The sequence below is a fragment of the Mytilus trossulus genome, chromosome 2 (genome assembly GCF_036588685.1).
Source record: "Mytilus trossulus isolate FHL-02 chromosome 2, PNRI_Mtr1.1.1.hap1, whole genome shotgun sequence".
In the NCBI taxonomy this organism is placed as follows: Eukaryota; Metazoa; Mollusca; class Bivalvia; order Mytilida; family Mytilidae; genus Mytilus; species Mytilus trossulus.
In genome coordinates, this window is record NC_086374.1 from 17,382,376 (window position 1) to 17,401,917 (window position 19,542).

A 19,542-nucleotide genomic window follows, 5' to 3' on the forward strand; every position below is an offset into this window, starting at 1 on the left:
ACCGTGCAAGATGAGATAGATGCCGACATTGATAACTTTATTTAATTACATAGCACATTCGCGGCCGTGTAAGATTGGTGCCGACTCTATTGTAATTAATTTGATTAACACATTAGTCAGTGATGGTCGCGGCCGTGTTATGCAATTATTGCCGACTCGGCACTGACTGTGGTTATTTCGTATATATATATTTTGTAATATGCAGGTTTTTCCCTTACCAATTCGGATCTTGTCAGTACGATTATATAAATTATACGCCATTGCATCATTTCTACCAAACTGCTTGAGCTACCTGGAAAACACAAGCTATGTTTTATATGAATATTTTTATTTATTTCAATCGCCTTTCTTCTTCTCATTATTTATGAATTTGACCATTTTATTCTTACCTCTAATATTTTTTTTTTAGTATTTCATTAATCTCAAATAATTTAGACGGGACTTATTTTATTAATTTTTTTTATTTATTTTTTTTGGTGGGGGGAGGGCGGTCCTTTTCTGCAACCCGACGATATGAAACACGAATATTTATCGATATTTTTTACGGTTTATTGACAGTACAATTTTGATAACATGCTCCATATGCATATTAATTCAGATATTCTTTTTTTAGTGCGGAGTTTGTTTTTCTTTTGCTGTTTTATAATGCATTTAGTTAGTAGCAGAACCAGTCGACAAGTTTAGCAATTGTTATATTTTCCACGAAAATAACTGTCAATCATGGTTTCTTAAGAGGATACAAATTAATTTTATCTTTTCAGTCGGAAGCATTTAAGCTTTACATGCTTATCATATGACAAAGTCACATGACTGGCTGTGAAAAAATACGTATGTGTATCAATGATAGTGACTGCACTTAAACTGATTGACACCTGTGCAATTTATCCGAGAAAATAATAAATTTTAGAAAGAGACTCATAAGAAATACGTGTAAATACAGTACTGCGGTCAACTTCGAAGAAGGTAAGCGTTAAAAATATCTAATATGGGAACCATTACAGGGTTAAGTTTAACTATTGCTGAATATTTCCAGATTAAATGTATAACAGATAATTTATGGATGCATATTCCGATGATTATTCCTACTTGAAAATATAACTATGTCAAATGCTTTATTCAGTAGATAATAAAATCAATAATAAATTAATTGATATTTAAATATGAACTATTTCATTGTTCAAAGCTGAACTGAATAGAGCTAGAATTGTCTTATTTATTTTATTCTTGACACAAAGATTTAGCTACAAGAAAGTGCATGATACTAAATGACAATTTCCGCTAGATATGTTTATAAAAAGTTAATTATTTAAAAAAAAAAAGTCAGGAACCAGGGGCCTGTTTATCGGAACTGTCCTAAGATCGGTCCTAAGAATTTCTTAGGACAGAAGTTAGGATGAAGTTAGGACCGACTTACGACACGTCTCAGCATGCACATCGAAGCTATCTTGGGAATATCTTAGCTAGGACGTCCTAACTGATGTCTTAAGTATTGGTGGAAAAGAAAATACATTCCGGATATGAAAAAAAATAATTTTGATATCATACATGTATTTTATCAATAATTTTATTTCAAATATGGTTAATTAGAATCTAATAACTAATATGTAGTTTTGAATTAAAGGTAATAAATGTTATTTGTAAAATAATTGTACATTTAAACTGTATGACACAAAAATTAAAAAATAACAAACTACCTGTAAACAAGATATATTATACGTAAAAATCATAACATATTTTTGGGTGAGTTGAATTTGGAGTGTCACATTTTCATTCTTTTACAGTTCAAATGTAAATCTCGTGCATTATTCATATCATTACGGAGAATTTCAACTTTTTTTACTACTGCTTTAAAAATAATACGCGTGAAAATGAACAAAAGACGAAATTCGAATGTATCATAAAGTTAGGACCATCCTATGACCATCTTAAGACACCTACATTGGTATCCTAAAGTTAGGACAATTCCTAGGATTTTCCTAAGTTGTGACATGTTTGATAAACCCATTTAGGACTAAGATGTGTCCTAAGTTGGTCTAAGGACACGTCCTAATCCTAAGAGAGCTTCGATAAACAGGCCCCAGGGGCCGTGTCAATGAAAGTATCCTAGGATATGTCCTAAGATAGCCTGGTATCCCGGCCCGATATCTAGCTGCGCGTCGCCAAGATTAGCCAGGACCCCAGGCTAGTCCTAAGATAGGTCTTAGGACATTATTTAGGATGTTCTTAGGACGTGTCTGAGACATGTCTTAGGATGTAAAACAAAGCTGTCTTAGGACCGTCCTAACTACGATGGTCCTAGGACCATCCTAACACATTTATTTAATTGGAAATATATGTAGAGATTTGTATGACATAGATTGAATTGTATTTTAGAACCTATATGTAAAGAGAGGGAGGATGACTCTTATATAGAAAACAATTAACGCAAAATAAAAGTTAAAGTTTTTACGGAATACTAATAAATACGTTATTAAATACGATAAAAGGTATAAATGAATTTAATACGAAAACAAAAGTAAATGGTCACAAAACTTTGTGATATTCGTGCTGCAATTTTAGTACATAAACTAGTTTTTTCCTTAGGTCCACTCGATTTCATTACATGTATCGAATCAGAATTAGGTAAAAAAAGAAGTAAACTTTTTCCCATATTTGATTTTTTTGAAATATGTTGCTCATGCTGATAGTATTGTTTAAAGGATTCAAAAAAGGCAGCACGGGAAAACATATTATAATACAATTAAATCTTTAAGGTTTATGTACCCTTCTGCAGCAATTTTTGTACGAATTTTTCAAACATCAATTGTATCAAAACTACAGATAAAATGAATAATAGAGACAGACCATTTTGAACATAATTTATACTAGGGGGAAACTTGATGCAAAGCATTATTACTTACTGTTGCATTGCATTTAATAGAAAAAGAGTACTTTGTGGCAAATAAACCAAGATTTTTATAGAAAATCCACAGCCTTTAATTAAGAGATTTTTGTTATAAAATTTGAAATATAGATTACTCCCTTGCTTTTCTATGATGTGCTAGTGTTTATTTTTTACAAAAAGTTCTATCCAACCTGTAAATTCCAAAATACCTGGTGCAGAGTAACTAAAGTCGAGCCGGCCGGCACCCTAAAAGGTGTACTTGATTTGGTCCATATTTGTATTTGTTTTAACCAATAACTACATTAATAAACTTGTTTTAAGGAAATCAATGCTAGCACTGCATGCAATAATCCTATATCTATTGGTCATCAAATTGCCAAATATGATAGAACAAGGATAAAGGCTGTGGATTTTCTATAAAATTTCAATATGTTTAGCATTGAAGCAACACAAGGGTACATAATCCTTAACAAACATTAAACGATTTTTTTTTATTAATTTTATCTAATGATAGTTTAATATTGTATTAGTATTTTTAGTATTGAGTTTATGCCATATTTGTTGTTTTTATTAACGTTTAAGGACTATGTAATCTTTAGGACTATCCTAAGACACCTAATTGTATATCCTAACTTTTGGACCAAATTTAGGACGTATCTTATTTTAGGAGACTTTCGTTAACCCGACTTAGGACTAAGACGTGTTCTAAGACCATCCTAAGACATGTCTTTGTCCTAGGACAGCTTCGTTGACACGGCCCCTGTTTTTCACTGGTTGTATTTTGTGGCTGTGTTTAATTACTTTGTACATAATTTATGCAGTTGTTTTTTTCGTTTGGATTGTTTAACATGTGTCATTGTGGAGCTGACAATGTGGTATGAATCAATGGGCTTATATTTATAAACTTAACATGCTTGTGCTTTCTGGAGAAATCTGTATAAAAACAGTACAGAAAATACACACACACACACACACAACATAATTTAACGATGAGGTATAATAATGCAAATAACATTCAATAAACTAAAGGATAGTAGGATTAGTATAAACACCATGAGTCGATACTTAAAGGAATTTTTTTTACAACAAATAAATATTCTTCAAATTGCATTTTTCAATAGTTTAAGAACGTTATACTTTTTTCCAGATTTAAGTCATTTAAAGTACTCCTTTAACGATTCCGGTTTTTGAGAAAGACGGGACACATTGGTGCTCTACTTTGTCATACACTATGGCACGGATCGTCACTGAAGGTAAAGAATTAAGAAATAATTTTCGACTGTGTCCTTTGCTGTTTTCGTTTATTTCATACACTTCTTCTTTGATGTGGCCTCATCGAAAAGCAGGTAGAAAAGTACCTGCCACTAGTAAACGTGGTCACGAGTCTAACTCAAATATTAACATAAATTTTATAACCACAAAAGAGAGCTTGGGATTCATTTAGGGAGTTTTGGTCCCAACAGTTTAGGAATAAGGGGCAAAAAAAGTCCCAAATAAGCATTTTTTCTTGTTTTTTGCACCATATCTTTATAGTATAAGTCAATAGAAGTCTATGAAATTTCACACAACGTTTATAACCACAATAGGAAGGTTGGGATTGATTTTGGGATTTTTGGTCCCAACGATTTACATTGTAGGAATAAGAGGCCAAAAGAGTCCAAAAAACAATTAAAATTTGTTTGATTTCATCAAAACATGAATCGTTGGGGTTCTTTGATATGCCGAATCTAACCGTGTATTTAGATTCTTAATATTTGGTCCTGTTTTCCAATTGGTTAACATTAAGGTCTAAAGGGTCCAAAATTAAACTTAGTTTTATCCACAAAAAAAAGAATTCTTGGGGTTCTGTGATATGCTGAATCTAAACATGTACTTTGATTTTTTATTATGGGCCGAGTTTTCAAGTTGGTCCAGATCGGGGTCCAAAATTAAACTTTGTTTGATTTCAACAAAAAATTAATATATGGGGTTCTTCAATATGCTGAATCTAACAATGTATTTAGATTTTAAATATTTTGCCCAGATTATCAAATTGGTCCACATTGATGTATAAAGGGTCTAAAATAAATATTATTTGATTTTATCAAAAATTGAATTCTTTGGATTCTATGATATGCTAAATCTAACCATGTATTTAGATTTTGGATAATGGATCATAATAGGTAAATGTCGAATTTTAATTTTAATTTTTTTAAGACCACATTCATTCTGTGTCAGAAAACTACGTGGTGACTCGTTGTGTCAACTATTTAATCCCAACTATTTGCACTGGTTTTATCTTTTTGTAATTTCATAAAACGTATTGATTTCTGTTTTGAATACGAAAAATACTAAAACTTAAAGATCTTTGGTATATGTATATAACTACTTTATATCAAGAATATATCACCGAATATACATAGATACTACAGTTCACTTATTGCTTAAAATTATGTTCGGAAATAGGTTGAACATTCATCATCAGATTTCAGGAAACAATCTTAATTACTTCAAGTAATGCCTACGTAGGCGTTAGCTTATTGTCTAGTACAAACTTTTAAAAGTCTTATTTCACTTATTGCCTCTAACCTATATAAGCAATTGAAAATCTGGCGGAAGATGTTTCCCTTTAGATTTTTCATACCTTTAACATCGGCCGTTTCTTGTTGTTGCAATAACTATTGAAAACATCAAGAATTTCAAATATGGCTTTTTAAACTATATGTAACGAAATTATGAAAAGAAAAGTTGGGGTTAGCGGACACATTATTTTGATGGCAACATTATGATAAAATCACAGGATTCTGAAAAGCTGGAAAAAATTTCAAAAACGAGAGGTGGTAACACCCTGAATTGGATAACTTTGCATAGAAGACCATGTAACGCACATAAATAACAAAAATAGTTTGTCATTAAATTACATTTACACTAAATCACATATATATATATATCTAGGATAATGATAACTACATTTCGAAATATATGTCGTGCTAGCATACATCATGTCATATCTTTTTTTTTTTAATTTTTATTTTAGATATTGAAGCAGTTATACGACATTACCATAGAATCGGATATACACACACAATAATTTGTCATCTTTTAAACCAGCGACATGCTGTTCCTATGAAGTAGGTAACATTATTATTTTTTAGAAGCTACAATCTTGCTATCTGATTGGTTAGGCATCCGTTGGAAATAACACCCGGACGCAACTAAACCATTAATATTCGCGAATCAAAAACATTATTCAACTATGTGAAGCAATATGTGTACATGTCCATGACAGAAAATAATAATATGAGTAGTATAGTCGATTTTGTAGTAAAAAAAGTTTTCAAAAAATTAAACAAAATAGTATTTTTTCTTCAATGCACTGTATTTTTGTCTTTTACCCCCAGCAAAATGATAGTGACTTTTGTTTTCCGTTTTTCTTTTAAATTGTCGAAGAGATGTGCCTGCTAAAACACATGCTTTATAAGCAATCATACTGGTTATCTTAGTCAGTGTAACCAAGATATGTGTAACAACAGTTTGTTGTTTCCAAGATGACAATATTATATACTATTATTAGGCTTTGTTTCCCCATCATTATTCACTAAAATGTTAACTTATACTGCACCTTACCAATAGTGTTCTTTCAATGTCATCTTTCAGAGTAAGTTATGAGTACGATCGATCCTAATTCATTCATCAATTAAATGATACACGTGGTTGTTTTACAAATAGTCTAACGTAAATACAAAAAAAAAACACCAGAGAAACACTCTGAACAGTAATTGAAACTTTTCTCCCCAAAAAGAATGTATAGATCTCATTTCTCTTTTATTAATAAGTATGAACCTGAATATTTCGATTTTTTTTCGAATAATTACATTAGATGTATGTTTCATTATAATACGTTATTCTGATTGGCTAACAGCACATCACATGTTATTCCGTAAACAATTGCATAAGACAATAACATTTATCATGCATGATGACACGAGGTCCCACAATAAAGTGCACAGGTGAATTAAATAAAACTGGATAAAAATCGTGTTTTCATGATCCTACATGTAGCTAAAAAATGTAATTATAAGTATTGAATGCTTCTTTTTGTAACTTTATAGGGTTGTAAAAGCGTTGACCGCTTCCTCGCTTCATACAAAATGTACTTCGGTCAACGCTTTTACACCCCAATAAAATTACAAAAAGAAGCATTCAATTCTAAAATGTTTTGCACATGATTTTAAACCGTTTCAATAGCACAAATGATAAATTCTAATATTCCGACCTGGGTTATAAACTTGATTGCTTTTGCAAAGACACTTATAAGTCAAAGAAAGAAAAAAAAACCTGAAATGCTTCATAAGAGTTGTACTTATTGATTGTGTAAGGCTTTCTTTATTTTCAAGATATGAATATCTGAAAAGAAAGGTGTTACCAAGGTTAGGACTTAACAATAGAAGAGGAGTTTCAAAGTTGACAGATTTTGATATTGTGTTATCTACTATTGAGGTATGCCTGTAAGATTTTGTTTTAGATAAGAGTTGCAGTATTGTGATTCCGCAATCGACATTTTAACTTGATGGGTCAATCTGAAATACTGTTTTCCCAATTGAAAAATTCAGTACGCATGTCTTAAAATGTTGTGCAAATTTAAAAAAAAAGCCTTATAAAAACTGCTAGGACGTTTTCACTTTGTTGACTGTTTGAACACATGTTGAAGGTGTGCGTGTCGTCAGAGATTTGATTTTTTATAAATATTTGCTCTTTAAGGAGTGAATTGAACTTTGTAATTTTGGTGGTACAAGCGGTTAAATGTTAAAGTTATTTTAGAATTGCACTTTCCATCTACAGGACATCAATTGTGTCTTTCAGACAAAGAAAGTCTTAAATTGACTTTGTTATAATATAGGGTGTAGTGCGGGGCATTATTTTGTATAGTTTGATAACAAAATTTAGCTTACACACGTATTATCTCACTGATATTTAATTATGTTATTATTTGTTTAAATTGCAGAGGGAAATGGGTTTGAAAGAGGATATCAGCATTGCAGACATGCATCATCGTTTGAAAGTCAATTATGGCTTTGTTGTCAGACGGTAATCTTAGACTACTTCGTTTACTATTTTTCTATTTGAGTGTTTATGATTGAAATATTCGTATATTCGTAGTTTGTTCTTTTAGTTATCATCGCACATCATTGGCAATACATTGATATTAAACATGAGACGCACAAGACGGTTGTGTAGTTATCACATTTTGCTTTTGTTGACTTGCGATAAATCTCTCATTTGACTAAATTGAGGTTATGATTTACTTTTCTCGTTGCTTAGGAATAGAATAAGTTATATTTTTCATAACCAAAAAGAAAGCGAAGTTCAAAGGGAAAAACGAGTTTCACGTTTTAGCAATCATGAAAACAAACGTAGATCACTATTTTTCTAATGCATAAGCGACAACTTGACTTGTTGAATGAGTCATATGAATGTGAGAAGTAGGGTTGTATATTTTATCAAACAAACAAAAATCACTTTTCAAACAGACATTGCCATTCCACATTACACCATGCATCTTGGAGGAACTCAAACAAAACGTATAATTAAACAAATGATATATACTAGTATATATAGATATAGGAAGATGTGGTGTGAGTGCCAATGAGACAACTCTCCATCCAAATAACAATTAAAAACAGTATAGTTATCTTATATAGTTCACATTAAGCATATTAAGTGGACACGTTTCACGAACAGTTGCATTACATTCTATGTAAAGTTTTGCTTGTCCGTTTAGAATGATGATTCTTTTTTCTTCTGTATCAAAAACATATAGGAGCCTTGTCAGAAGTATTGTAAGAATCTTAGATCCCATTGGCACTGCTAACAGGAAGGGTAACAAGTTAAAGCGACGCTGTTATATAAGCAAAGGTAATTGATACAGTCTCCTATCCTGCATTATCATTATGAATTTTAATTTAGATTGGAGAGTGGAGTCTAAATAAAAAACGTTGAAAATTTTATTAAAGAAAATGTTTGGAAGCTATTCAAAGGATACAGTTTTTTGTTAAAGTATCTGAAATTTGTCTTTTGATCTATTTTTAAGCAGAATGTCACTGTGTATGGGCAATTCCATGCTTGTAAAGTGTACATGTCGATCTAGCCGGTATAATTTGACCTTGACCTCATTTTCATGATTCTATATGTTTGTGTTTTTGCGGTCTGGTTTTAATGAACTTTAATCAATAGGTCAACTATATTTGGTGTACGGTAAGGAATAATTGTAAGGTCTACATGTTTGTCTGGCAAGATTTAACTGACATTGACCTCATGGTCGGGGATCCTTAAAATGTTAGGTTTATATGTGATACTTTTAGTAAATCTATTTTTTCTTTAAGACCAAAAAAAGAAAAAAGGTACATTTTAACAAAACGCAGTTGACTAACTGGTCGAACAACTCATGTTCTAAACCCCTGCTGAATGCCATTGGCGATTGCTAAATAAATTGATCGCAAGATGCAACAACACAGAAAACAATACACTTGCGGCAAATATGTTATACCATGTACAAACATGAGGTGCAAAATATTTGTACACCAGATCCGGATTTCGACAATAAATGTCTCTTCAGTGAAGTTAGGGATGAAACGGTATTTGGTCGACCATATAATTTACCTCAATTTAGGATAGACTTTTGAACTCAGAATTTTTAATTCTGACAAAAATATTTACTAAATCGATCATTTTTCGATGAAATAAGGAAAAATGATACAGTTGATTCTTAGATATTTGCTCTTAAATGCATGTAGGTTACATGTATATCTTAAGCTATAATTACGAGATTTCTCATCATAATAGAATTCGATTTAATATATAATAAAAAAATAATGAATAAACATTTTTTTTTCTTAAAATGCATAACTAATAACTATTCATAGATGTTTTTGTGAATTTTATTTTTTCACCTACTGTACTTGTAAAAATGAGCAAAAATGTAATTTGCCAGGTTGGTATGTGAGCTTGCTCAATAAAGGATCATTTGTTTTACATGCATTGGCGCTGTTGAAAATCGCATTTATCTACAGATACTTAAAAAGACGCATATTGTGAGAAAAAAATCTGTTTTTTTACATAAAATTTCGCCTGGACTTTTGCTAAGATTGTTAGTTAAACTACATTCGCTTGAACTTTAATGATACATATCTTGGCATAAAACAGTATTTTTGTTATACATATAATATTATCACTAAAATTCAAGCGACTGTGGTTAAACCCATCTTCGCTAGCCAAGGGTTACGATCCACTCCCGCGTGAAGAGAGCGAGAGTGGATCATAACCCTTGGCTAGCGAAGATGGGTTAAACCTTGAAATTGAATCACTTTATATTTACATATGATATCAAATATTTTAGGACCCAATTGGATCTGGCATTTAGGTATGTTTCTAATATGTTGCATAATGTTCCAACTTACATAATCTTACACACAAACAAAAAGACAGACACACTATGAACAAGCGTTCAGTGAGACAAATGATTATTTATAAATGTCAATAACAATCATACTTATTGACTGTTTCCTGTTTGGGACGATTGTTTGGTGTTCGGCGGGTGGAGCGGGATAGATTTTCCCGTATTTAATTCTTAGTTTAATCAACATCTAATACTTACTTCATATTGCCGTCAGGATATGATTTTCACTTCGTACACATTTGTTTCCTGCATTTTGAGATGCAAGATATTCATTTGTATTATGTCTTGTGCAAAGTCTTTATATTTTGTTCCGGAAATTATAAGATATTGACACTGCATGAATACTAGAATTAATTTGTATGTGAAATTTTACAAAATGCTTTGTAGAATCCTTATTTTTAATTAACATTTTCAGACCAATACGATAAATTGTCACCATTTGGAATATGTATCACTGGATGCATTGATGGGTATGTGTGATAATAGTTTTACCTATGTGTTTGTATGAATAGCAGTTGACACATGTCTTTTTAAAATATTCAAATGTAACACATGTTCATTTGCAAGATTTTGATTGTTTGATGAAAAGTTTGGATGTACAGTTATACAATTGGTTGTTTTATCCCTTATGAATAATGGTAAATGTACTAAAATTGCAGAAAAATATTAAATAATTTAAACTGCAAAACATTCAATTTGTTTATTAAAACTGTACATTTACTAAGTTTGTGCAAAAAAGTACGCCTACAGATAATTTGACATATCAAAATAATGTTCCTACATAATATAAATATTAGAAAATAAACCTCAGAGCGACTGGACAATGAAACTCTTCTTCATGTCATATTGTTCAAATTCTATACTCCTTTCAGTTTTTCACGATACATGATTTGGCTTAAAGCTGGTGTAACCAACAAGCAACCAAAGCAAATAGCTGCATGTTTTCTGCAGAGTGTTGAAGAACGGTCAGGTTTGTATTTGTAAATATCTTGATCTCTAGATGTTACTGTTGTTTATACCGAAATGCTTTATGTTGTAGTCGGTAATAATTTTACATAGTTTTCAATGATATTAACGATATATGATAAATATTACATTCGGAATTTAATGTTCATACTTTTATTTATAATCTGTATCTAATTATGTAAATAAATATCCGGATTGCCATTGAGAAAAGTAACCATGTCATATGGAGTAAAAAAATCGTGAAGGTGACATTTTATTTTTACTGGTTGTTTATTTTAAACTGTTAACCAGTCTAGGTGAAGTTATAAACAATCTAGTCAACACGTGGGGTAATGCATTACGTTAAGTGTTGCTTTTGCTATTTAATGGCTGATAAGTATCAATACCATGATGTCTGATTGGTTATGGTCATAAGATAGTCTTTAAAATCAGCATACCGTCTGTTCCATGTTTTCAATTACTTGTATTTTACACACAAGAGAAATAATCTGTGTGCTTCAAATTTCCCTTATTAAGCAAGATATAGACAGTTGATAGAGAATGAACGTACTAAATTGATATTTATAATCAGTGTCTAGATTTTCACAAATAAGGTGGTATAGAGGTGCTCTGAAAAATAACTTTTAAAATAAAATTTCGGCTTACAAGGTACACCGTTGGTACTTCGGACCTACCTATTTCAAAAATGAGCAACCGTATAAGTTTTGATGGCAAGATTTATTTACCATCACCCCTCTTTTATGAGTATACCCATGCTATTTCCCTCATTAGAGATGATTAAAACACATCTAATATTATGAAGCTCATTTCTAAATTCAACATTGTAATTGTAAGCATTTTTTTTTCCAGCTTGTCCACATATTGTACGTGCAGATGCAGGTAATTTGTGTTGTCTAGTAGCCATTCAGGCAACTTCCAAAATAGTTTTTGTTTTTTCTTACTAAGTTTAATGCGTCAAATAATTTATCGACATACAATTGTTATTTTTATTATGAATTCAAAACAAAATGGATAAAAACACTTTTATTACGGTACTAAAATATTCTAGAAAGAAGTATCATGTGGAAAGGATCTAGCTTTACGAGCAAAAAAATACTCTTTCCTACATAATTGCTTGATTTCGTATTTATTCATTTAATTATATATGTGATTTGTTTTACTAGTATAAAACCGGATTCTACATTGAGTTAATATTAAACAAAATAAAACTACAATGTATTGACACAGGCACTGAAAATGTGACAGTTGCTGCTATGCAGAATATGCTCAGAGAAAACAATAATGATTCCATGGCGGACAACTCGTTTGTGTATGGAAAATCAACACACAACCAAGTAAGTGTTTGTCCTCTGTCAGACTGGTTACACTTTTTGTAAATTTATTAGCATGCAAAATCGCATTAAATCTTAGGGAACGACCATTTAACTGGTGGTGGTGATTAGGGGGTATGTAATTTTATTCTGAATACAAATTTTCTGCATACCTCTTAAATGTTAAATTTGAAAAACTATATTTGACTGATAGTGTCGAATTACTAAAAAGAATCTAACCGGGGAAAGAAAACCATACCGCCGGTTTGACGTTTGATAATTACTCCCGCCTGAACAAAAGAATTTCAGAAGTAAGCATAATTCTTAAACTCACTACATGCTCGATTTTAATATTAAGACAATAATTATTAACACGTCTAATTTAGAGAATTGAAAGATGGTGGGGAACTCTAAGATCAAAATGCACAGACCGATGGATAAACCATTTCAAGGTAAATATAGTTCAATCATTTAAAACAAATTGGCAAATACGTAAGTGAAGATAATTTTATCAGTGTTTACCAGAACCGAACTCTCTTCGAAAAGATAAAGATTTCCTTAAGATCACTCTTAGTTTAGCTATATCTTTAATATGGGACTAGTATGAAATAAGCTGCAGACATATTTGCATATTCTAAAAGATATATGCCATTCCTAAAAAAAATTACGCACATTCATTGAGCATACTCGAGTAAAAACCATTGACTAATTCTCGACTGTGACTCCTATCCTTTATATGTGTAAGCTTACCGTTTCTTATCGACTTGTGTATGGTAAAAACTATCATTTAAGGCTATTGTATGGTGAACATGTTAAAGGCGATCTTGTAGCGAATGCACAACCCTATACTGTGTTCGGTTTTTATAAGCCTGTCAACATTTTTGACGGGACGTTTTATGGTATACAACTGTCCGGCGTTAAAACTTGACACGCTTCTTAGTTAAATTAATCTAAAGATCTATATTCTTTTTAGTGATGATTCAAAATGTTGAGTTTTTTTTTTTATTTAAAAAGGGAGGAGGTTTCATAATATATGTCGCATTGTATCTCAGAAACTATTTAAGATCATTGCATAAAACTTCACACACTTGTGACTTATATGAATCTAAAGATCTGTATACCTTGTGACGATTCTTTATTTTAATTTAGTTATTGTATTTTTATTGAGCTTTTTGGTTAAGTTTATTTTTTATTTTTTCCCTTCTGTCTCTTAATTAAGCTTTCTACTGATCTCTTAATATAAGAGGAATAAAGGAATGAGTCAGGATATACTTTGCATGACTTCCTGTTCAACATCTGTGTTATTCCAAAAACATTTATTATGGTATTTTTTTCATAAGACGACGGGCGTATCATGCGCTCGTGGTGCAGCTGTATATTATTTTTCTACAATATCTTATTTTGCGGAGGAGTGAAATGAAGAAGTCAATGATCAAAAATAACCGCCACGTTTTTAATGATCCTGTCATAATCAAATGGCATGTGGTTTAGTCGCTGTCGTTGGTTCATGTCTGAGATAAAAAAATTTAATAGTGGGCGAAATGAAAATGAGTAGGTGTAAGGGTAGTGTTATTTTTTGTTCCGATAAGGAACCAGGAAGTAGTTTAGCGCAAACATATTATGAGATATGCATACTTTCGTTAGAAATCATGATGAATATAGTTAACCTTGATTTTTCCACCCATTTCTTGTTTTTGCAGAAACTTCAGGCGGAAGGAAATTTTGTGGTAGGAAGTAAGCTACACAAGTACGTATAAAAAGTCTGAGAAGCCTAAATTCATTAACAAATATAAATTCAATTTAAAAGAAAATGTCGAGGTGCACCTTTTAAAAATGAAGATAGTGTAGATACTCGAAAACAAATTGTCCCTCAAATGTATACATGACGTGAAGGCATTTGTAATTGCGAATTGACAACAACCCGACAAATGAGCAGACAACAGCCAACAACCACCAATGAACCGCCAACACAGCGAGAAAACCCGCACTCGCAGACGGGCTCTAGATGGGCCTTAAAAAATGAAAAATGATAGCAATTGTTGATAAATTGCACCTTGTCTAATTTTGGATTCCACTTGATGTCTTGAACCATATGAAAGTTCACATGAGTTGCCAAACTTTGCCTTTAATTTTGTTGTAACTAGTTCAAAGCAGTCGTGACAAAAATACACTGATGCAGTTTTTGATAATATATTTGTAAGCATATGTCCAACTTTCTATGCATTGTAAACGACACAAAATATGGTTCTTCTAAGTACTATAAATCCATAAAGATCCGGTAACTCGGTATATGCATTCATGGTACATTTGAATGCTGATTATTTTTTTATCATATTTTTATAGATGTCTAGTGCAGTTCTGCTACCTTAGTTTGATAAGAACGGAATTAGAAGAGGTTAAACATTCCTGGAACCACCACAGGATACGAAGACAGACTTTGGGAGATGTGGTTACTGGAATTCCAGATCTTCTTTATCATAATCCTGAGCTATTACGTAAGATACTGAATTTTCAATGATTCAAATGTTCAAAAGAAAAGATTATAAATTACTCGGAATTCAAGCATCTAAATTCTAATTCTTTAACTCAAACGAGCATAAAATAATTATCAAATAACCACAAACTCTTACATGGGAGACGCCACTTGCAGAAAAAGCGAACATTTTATTGTAAATATAAGTATACTTTTAAATATCGTTAAAAGTTCATATAAATACACAGCTATTACATAAGCAGTTTCCCCTTACTTGTGGTCCACAAATCTGAAAATAAATAAAATGATTAATAATATTATTTATTTGGCAAAATGCTACTGTACATTCTGACTGCAATGGGTCGAACAAGCATTAGCCTTTCAAAAAGGGCTAGTCGACTCTTAACTGATGAAAATGGAAAGTGCTCTCGCTTTGTAGATTAAATCATTTACTAGAAAAGCCACGTGCATCAATCAACAAATTTTACCACACACATGAGGTCATGAAGTAGTATATATCGTTTAACGTTGTTCTTTACGAAACTCCAGAAGATTCGACTATTTATAGATAAAAGTCACCTATGTACCAATATCATGAATGATTAATGCACAGGCAAAATCTAACTGCTAAAAAAGATGGAAAAATCCGATACTCTACGGGATTGAAGGACATTTACTACGTTTGGATTGTCCTAAAAAACCAATAAACTTTGATTATTCACGTCTCGTAATATCTTCCAACCAGGTAGCAAGAAAAATTCACGTCCATCGTTCAATTCTTAATATCGACAATGACTTTAAACCACACGAGGTCACTCGTGCATAAACTCAATATCCCATTCTAACCGACCTAGGCTAGTATAATTAACCAAACACGTGTTAACTATGAACAAATAACATTTTACATGTTCGATTATGCACGACTTTGATAAGTACATTTATTTAATAAGTGAACATTTATGATATACCATCAGTCAATTAGTGGTTGTCATTCTTACTATTCGAATTTGTGCTGATATTATATCTAAATACAACTCTAGTTGATGTATTCTGTAGACAAAATTTATCAGCAAATACTCGAGAAAAAATCATGGAATAACTTTTATAGAAATTGGACGAGAAGTACAATGTACTTAAAATCGTTGTATGTTAATTGTCCAGAATCGGATACTGGAGACCATGCAGTTCTTCGTTTTCATATGTAGTCAAATTCCTATGTATTAAAATGTTACTCTTATACTAATATCTATTTGTCAATTCACACCATAAAACTGGCAAAACAATTGTTAAGCTAACGAAATAAGAATAAACTGAATTTATATATTCGAAACAATATGAGGTGTTTTTTAATGTCAATGTAAACTTAGATTAATAGACTTTATCAAATGGAATGTGACAGCATTAAAAGGTATTTTTTCGGTTAGACACTTAAGAAATTAGGATAAAGTATAATTTCTGCTGGTGGCTCTTTTTACAGATAATCCACAGTGTAGAGATTACGCACATGTCGTGCAAGTGGATGGTGAAGAGTTCCGTTTTCTCAAACAAAACTGTGCATGGGACAATGAAATCGATTCAGACTTTGCTACTTTAGCAAACGCAATGTGTGATACTAATAACATAACGAGAGTGCCATCTTCAGCTGCAGAGGCAAACAATCTGTATCTTTCTCTAAAATTAACTTTAGAACCTTTATTTGATAATTAAAATCTTAAATTAGCACCCATTGTTGATGCCCACCTCTTATAATTGTAATAAATTGATTGAAGATTTCTAAAACTTCTCAAAATGAATTGACTCAACTGTGGGAATTAAAGTCATTCAAGGATATTCTTATGTTATGATATTGTAATAATTATATTTATTCATGTTGGCCTATTTTGTTTTGTGTGGCCTGATAGTTGTTTACAAAATAATCTTATTACTGTGCAATTTAGAAATTACTGGAACAATCATTCCAGAATGTTGACGAGAAACGAATTAAACATCTTATGTTATTAGTATCACACATTGCATTTGCTAAAGTAGCAATAATAAAAGATGCGTTATTTAAACTTTTTAAAACTTCTAGAAACTTCCGTTTATCAGTTTTCCAGTGACAACTATTTATATACAGACAATAAAGTTAAAATTCAGACATAGACATCGAATAACATTAATATTCTCAGCAGTTGGATTGAAATGTGTACTCTACGAACAACATCATACTAGATTGTGACCTTAGATTCTGATTGGATTCCCGAGAAGATTTCCGAATCTATAAAGAAACGATAAAAGACATATATTTTGATAGTCAAGTTGACATTTTTTTTTTGTGTAATACTTCTTTATATAAACTGGTGTATAATAAATCTTCTTAAACTTTATTGATTTGTGTCTTTTGTTGGCTACAATTTAAAGGTGATTCTGGTCGTAGTAAAACGTGGTAAAACTTATGAATGTTCAATTGTTAAGATTTAACCACTTATGACAAGTCAGTTATGTTTTTTTATACTTTGAATGCCTAAATGATGACATGTTAAAGTAAGTTCAACACTTGATCATATTGATGAAACTAGAGGCTCTAAAGAGCCTGTGTCGCTCACCTTGGTCTATGTGAATATTAAACAAAGGACGCAGATGGATTCATGACAATATTGTTTTTTGGTGATGGTGATGTGTTTGTACATCTTAATTTACTGAACATTCTAGCTGCTTACAATTATCTCTATCTATCATAATTTACTTTGCCCAGTAGTTTCAGAGGAGAAGATTTTTGCAAAAGATTACTAAGATTTACGAAAAAATGGTTAAAACATGACTATAAAGGGCAATAACTCCTAAAGGGGTCAACTGACAATTTTGGTCATGTTGACCTATTTGTAGATCTTACTTTGCTAACATGTATTGTTTTTTACAGTTTATCTCTATCTATAATAATATTCAAGATAATAACCAAAAACAGCAAAATTTCTTTAAAATAACCAATTCAGGGGCAGCAACCCCACAACGGGTTGTCCGATTCATCTGAAAATTTCAGGACAGATAGATCTTGACCTGATGAACAATTTTACCTGCAGTCTGATTTGCTCTAAATACTTTGGTTTTTGAGTTATAAGCCAAAAACTGCATTTTACCCCCATGTTCTATTTTAGCCGTGTGGCCATCTTGGTTGGTTGGCGGGGTCATCAGACACATTTTTTTAAAGTAGATACCCCAATGATGATTGAGGCCAAGTTTGGTTAAATTTAGCCCAGTAGTTTCAGAGGAGAAGATTTTTGTAAGTTAACGACGGACGCCAAGTGATTGGAGAAAAGCTCACTTGGCCCTTCGGGCCAGGTGAGCTAATAAAAAAAGCGAGACATATATATGTGCCCTGGTTTTTTTATACAAGGAGCTCCGGACCGGAGCACCCCAGAGATAACCGTAAGGTGTTTTTGGTGGTGTTCGCTGTTTCTCAGTCTAGTTTTCTTATATGTGCTTTTAGTTATTTTGTTTTACTGTTGTTCTCTTGTTTTTATCAATGGCATTGTCAGTTTATTATCGACTTTTGAGTTTGAAAATCCCTCGGAAATCTTCCATCTTTCATTTTGTTATTTGTGTCATGTTTTTTTCTGTCATTCACGTGAAAACCAGGCTTCAAATTTAATTCTTTTTTATTTGTCATATTATTTTGGTAACTCAAAAGCACTTTAAGCTGTTAAGTGAAACTTATGATGATTTGGTGACACTAGCTTTTCATTTGTAAAGATTGGATGCTTTTGCTCGAACTAGGTATATTTTTAACTTACATATTGAAGTGTTATCATTTATCAGCAAATTAAGACCTGATAATCAAACCAGAAAAAAGAGTAACACAGAGATTATTTTTGACACAGAAGAACATTTCAAATCAATAACTGCAAAATATATTCTGAAAGTGTTACTGCACCCGTAAAATTTGAGATAAGACTTCCTGTTTTAAGAAAACTTAATACTCTTTTAAGAACTAAAGAAAGTATATTCCTTCTATGTAGATACAAGAAGCTTGCATCAAGTACCGAGGAAGTCTTTTATTGGCTATTCAAGAGTTAAACTTTTGTTCATTTGTTTGTACATAAATTAGGCCGTTAGTTTTCTCGTTTGAATTGTTTTACATGGATATTTCGGGGCTTTTTATAGCTGACTATGAGGTATGGGCTGTGATCATTGTTGAAAGCCGTACGGTGACATATAGGTGCACATTTCTGTGTCGTTTGGTCTCTAGCGGAAAGTTGTGTCATTGGCAAACATACCACATTTTTTCATATACCAGTCAACAAAAGAAACGATACACAAGTTTGAACTAAACTATCAAAAAAGATAATAGGAAAAAACTGTTAAATTATCCACTGAAAAACATTTATTTACAAAGTTTAACATAATTTGACCAAATTTGAAAGTAAGTTATTGAACTCAAATTTATTTTTTCGGAAAATGATGTTTTCGTTTTCTTGCCTTAAAACAATAGTTTTGA

The 19,542-nt window shown here is 31.6% G+C and overlaps 1 protein-coding gene across 1 annotated transcript; it reads left to right on the plus strand.

Annotated features, from left to right (window-relative positions):
* The first annotated feature begins 496 nt into the window (after nucleotides 1–496).
* On the plus strand, nucleotides 497–17,360 carry LOC134704947 (uncharacterized). The gene is made up of 15 exons (XM_063563732.1): nucleotides 497–963; nucleotides 4,032–4,137; nucleotides 5,901–5,994; nucleotides 7,261–7,363; nucleotides 7,869–7,951; nucleotides 8,685–8,779; nucleotides 10,260–10,283; nucleotides 10,735–10,789; nucleotides 11,192–11,289; nucleotides 12,135–12,164; nucleotides 12,513–12,619; nucleotides 12,982–13,047; nucleotides 14,296–14,342; nucleotides 14,939–15,090; nucleotides 16,546–17,360. The coding sequence occupies exons 2-15, from the start codon at nucleotides 4,116–4,118 to the stop codon at nucleotides 16,773–16,775; spliced, it is 1,206 nt and encodes a 401-aa protein (XP_063419802.1). The 5' UTR covers nucleotides 497–963; nucleotides 4,032–4,115; the 3' UTR covers nucleotides 16,776–17,360.
* The last annotated feature ends 2,182 nt before the right edge of the window (nucleotides 17,361–19,542 follow it).

What these genes read in the sequence shown, in the direction of transcription:
- LOC134704947 (XM_063563732.1), top strand. Translation starts at nt 4,116, where the DNA reads ATGGCACGGATCGTCACTGAAG. An exon ending in CGACATGCTGTTCCTATGAA is followed by an intron (nt 5,995 to 7,260) that starts GTAGGTAACATT and finishes TTTATTTTCAAG; the next exon opens with ATATGAATATCTGAAAAGAA. An exon ending in TCATAATCCTGAGCTATTAC is followed by an intron (nt 15,091 to 16,545) that starts GTAAGATACTGA and finishes CTCTTTTTACAG; the next exon opens with ATAATCCACAGTGTAGAGAT.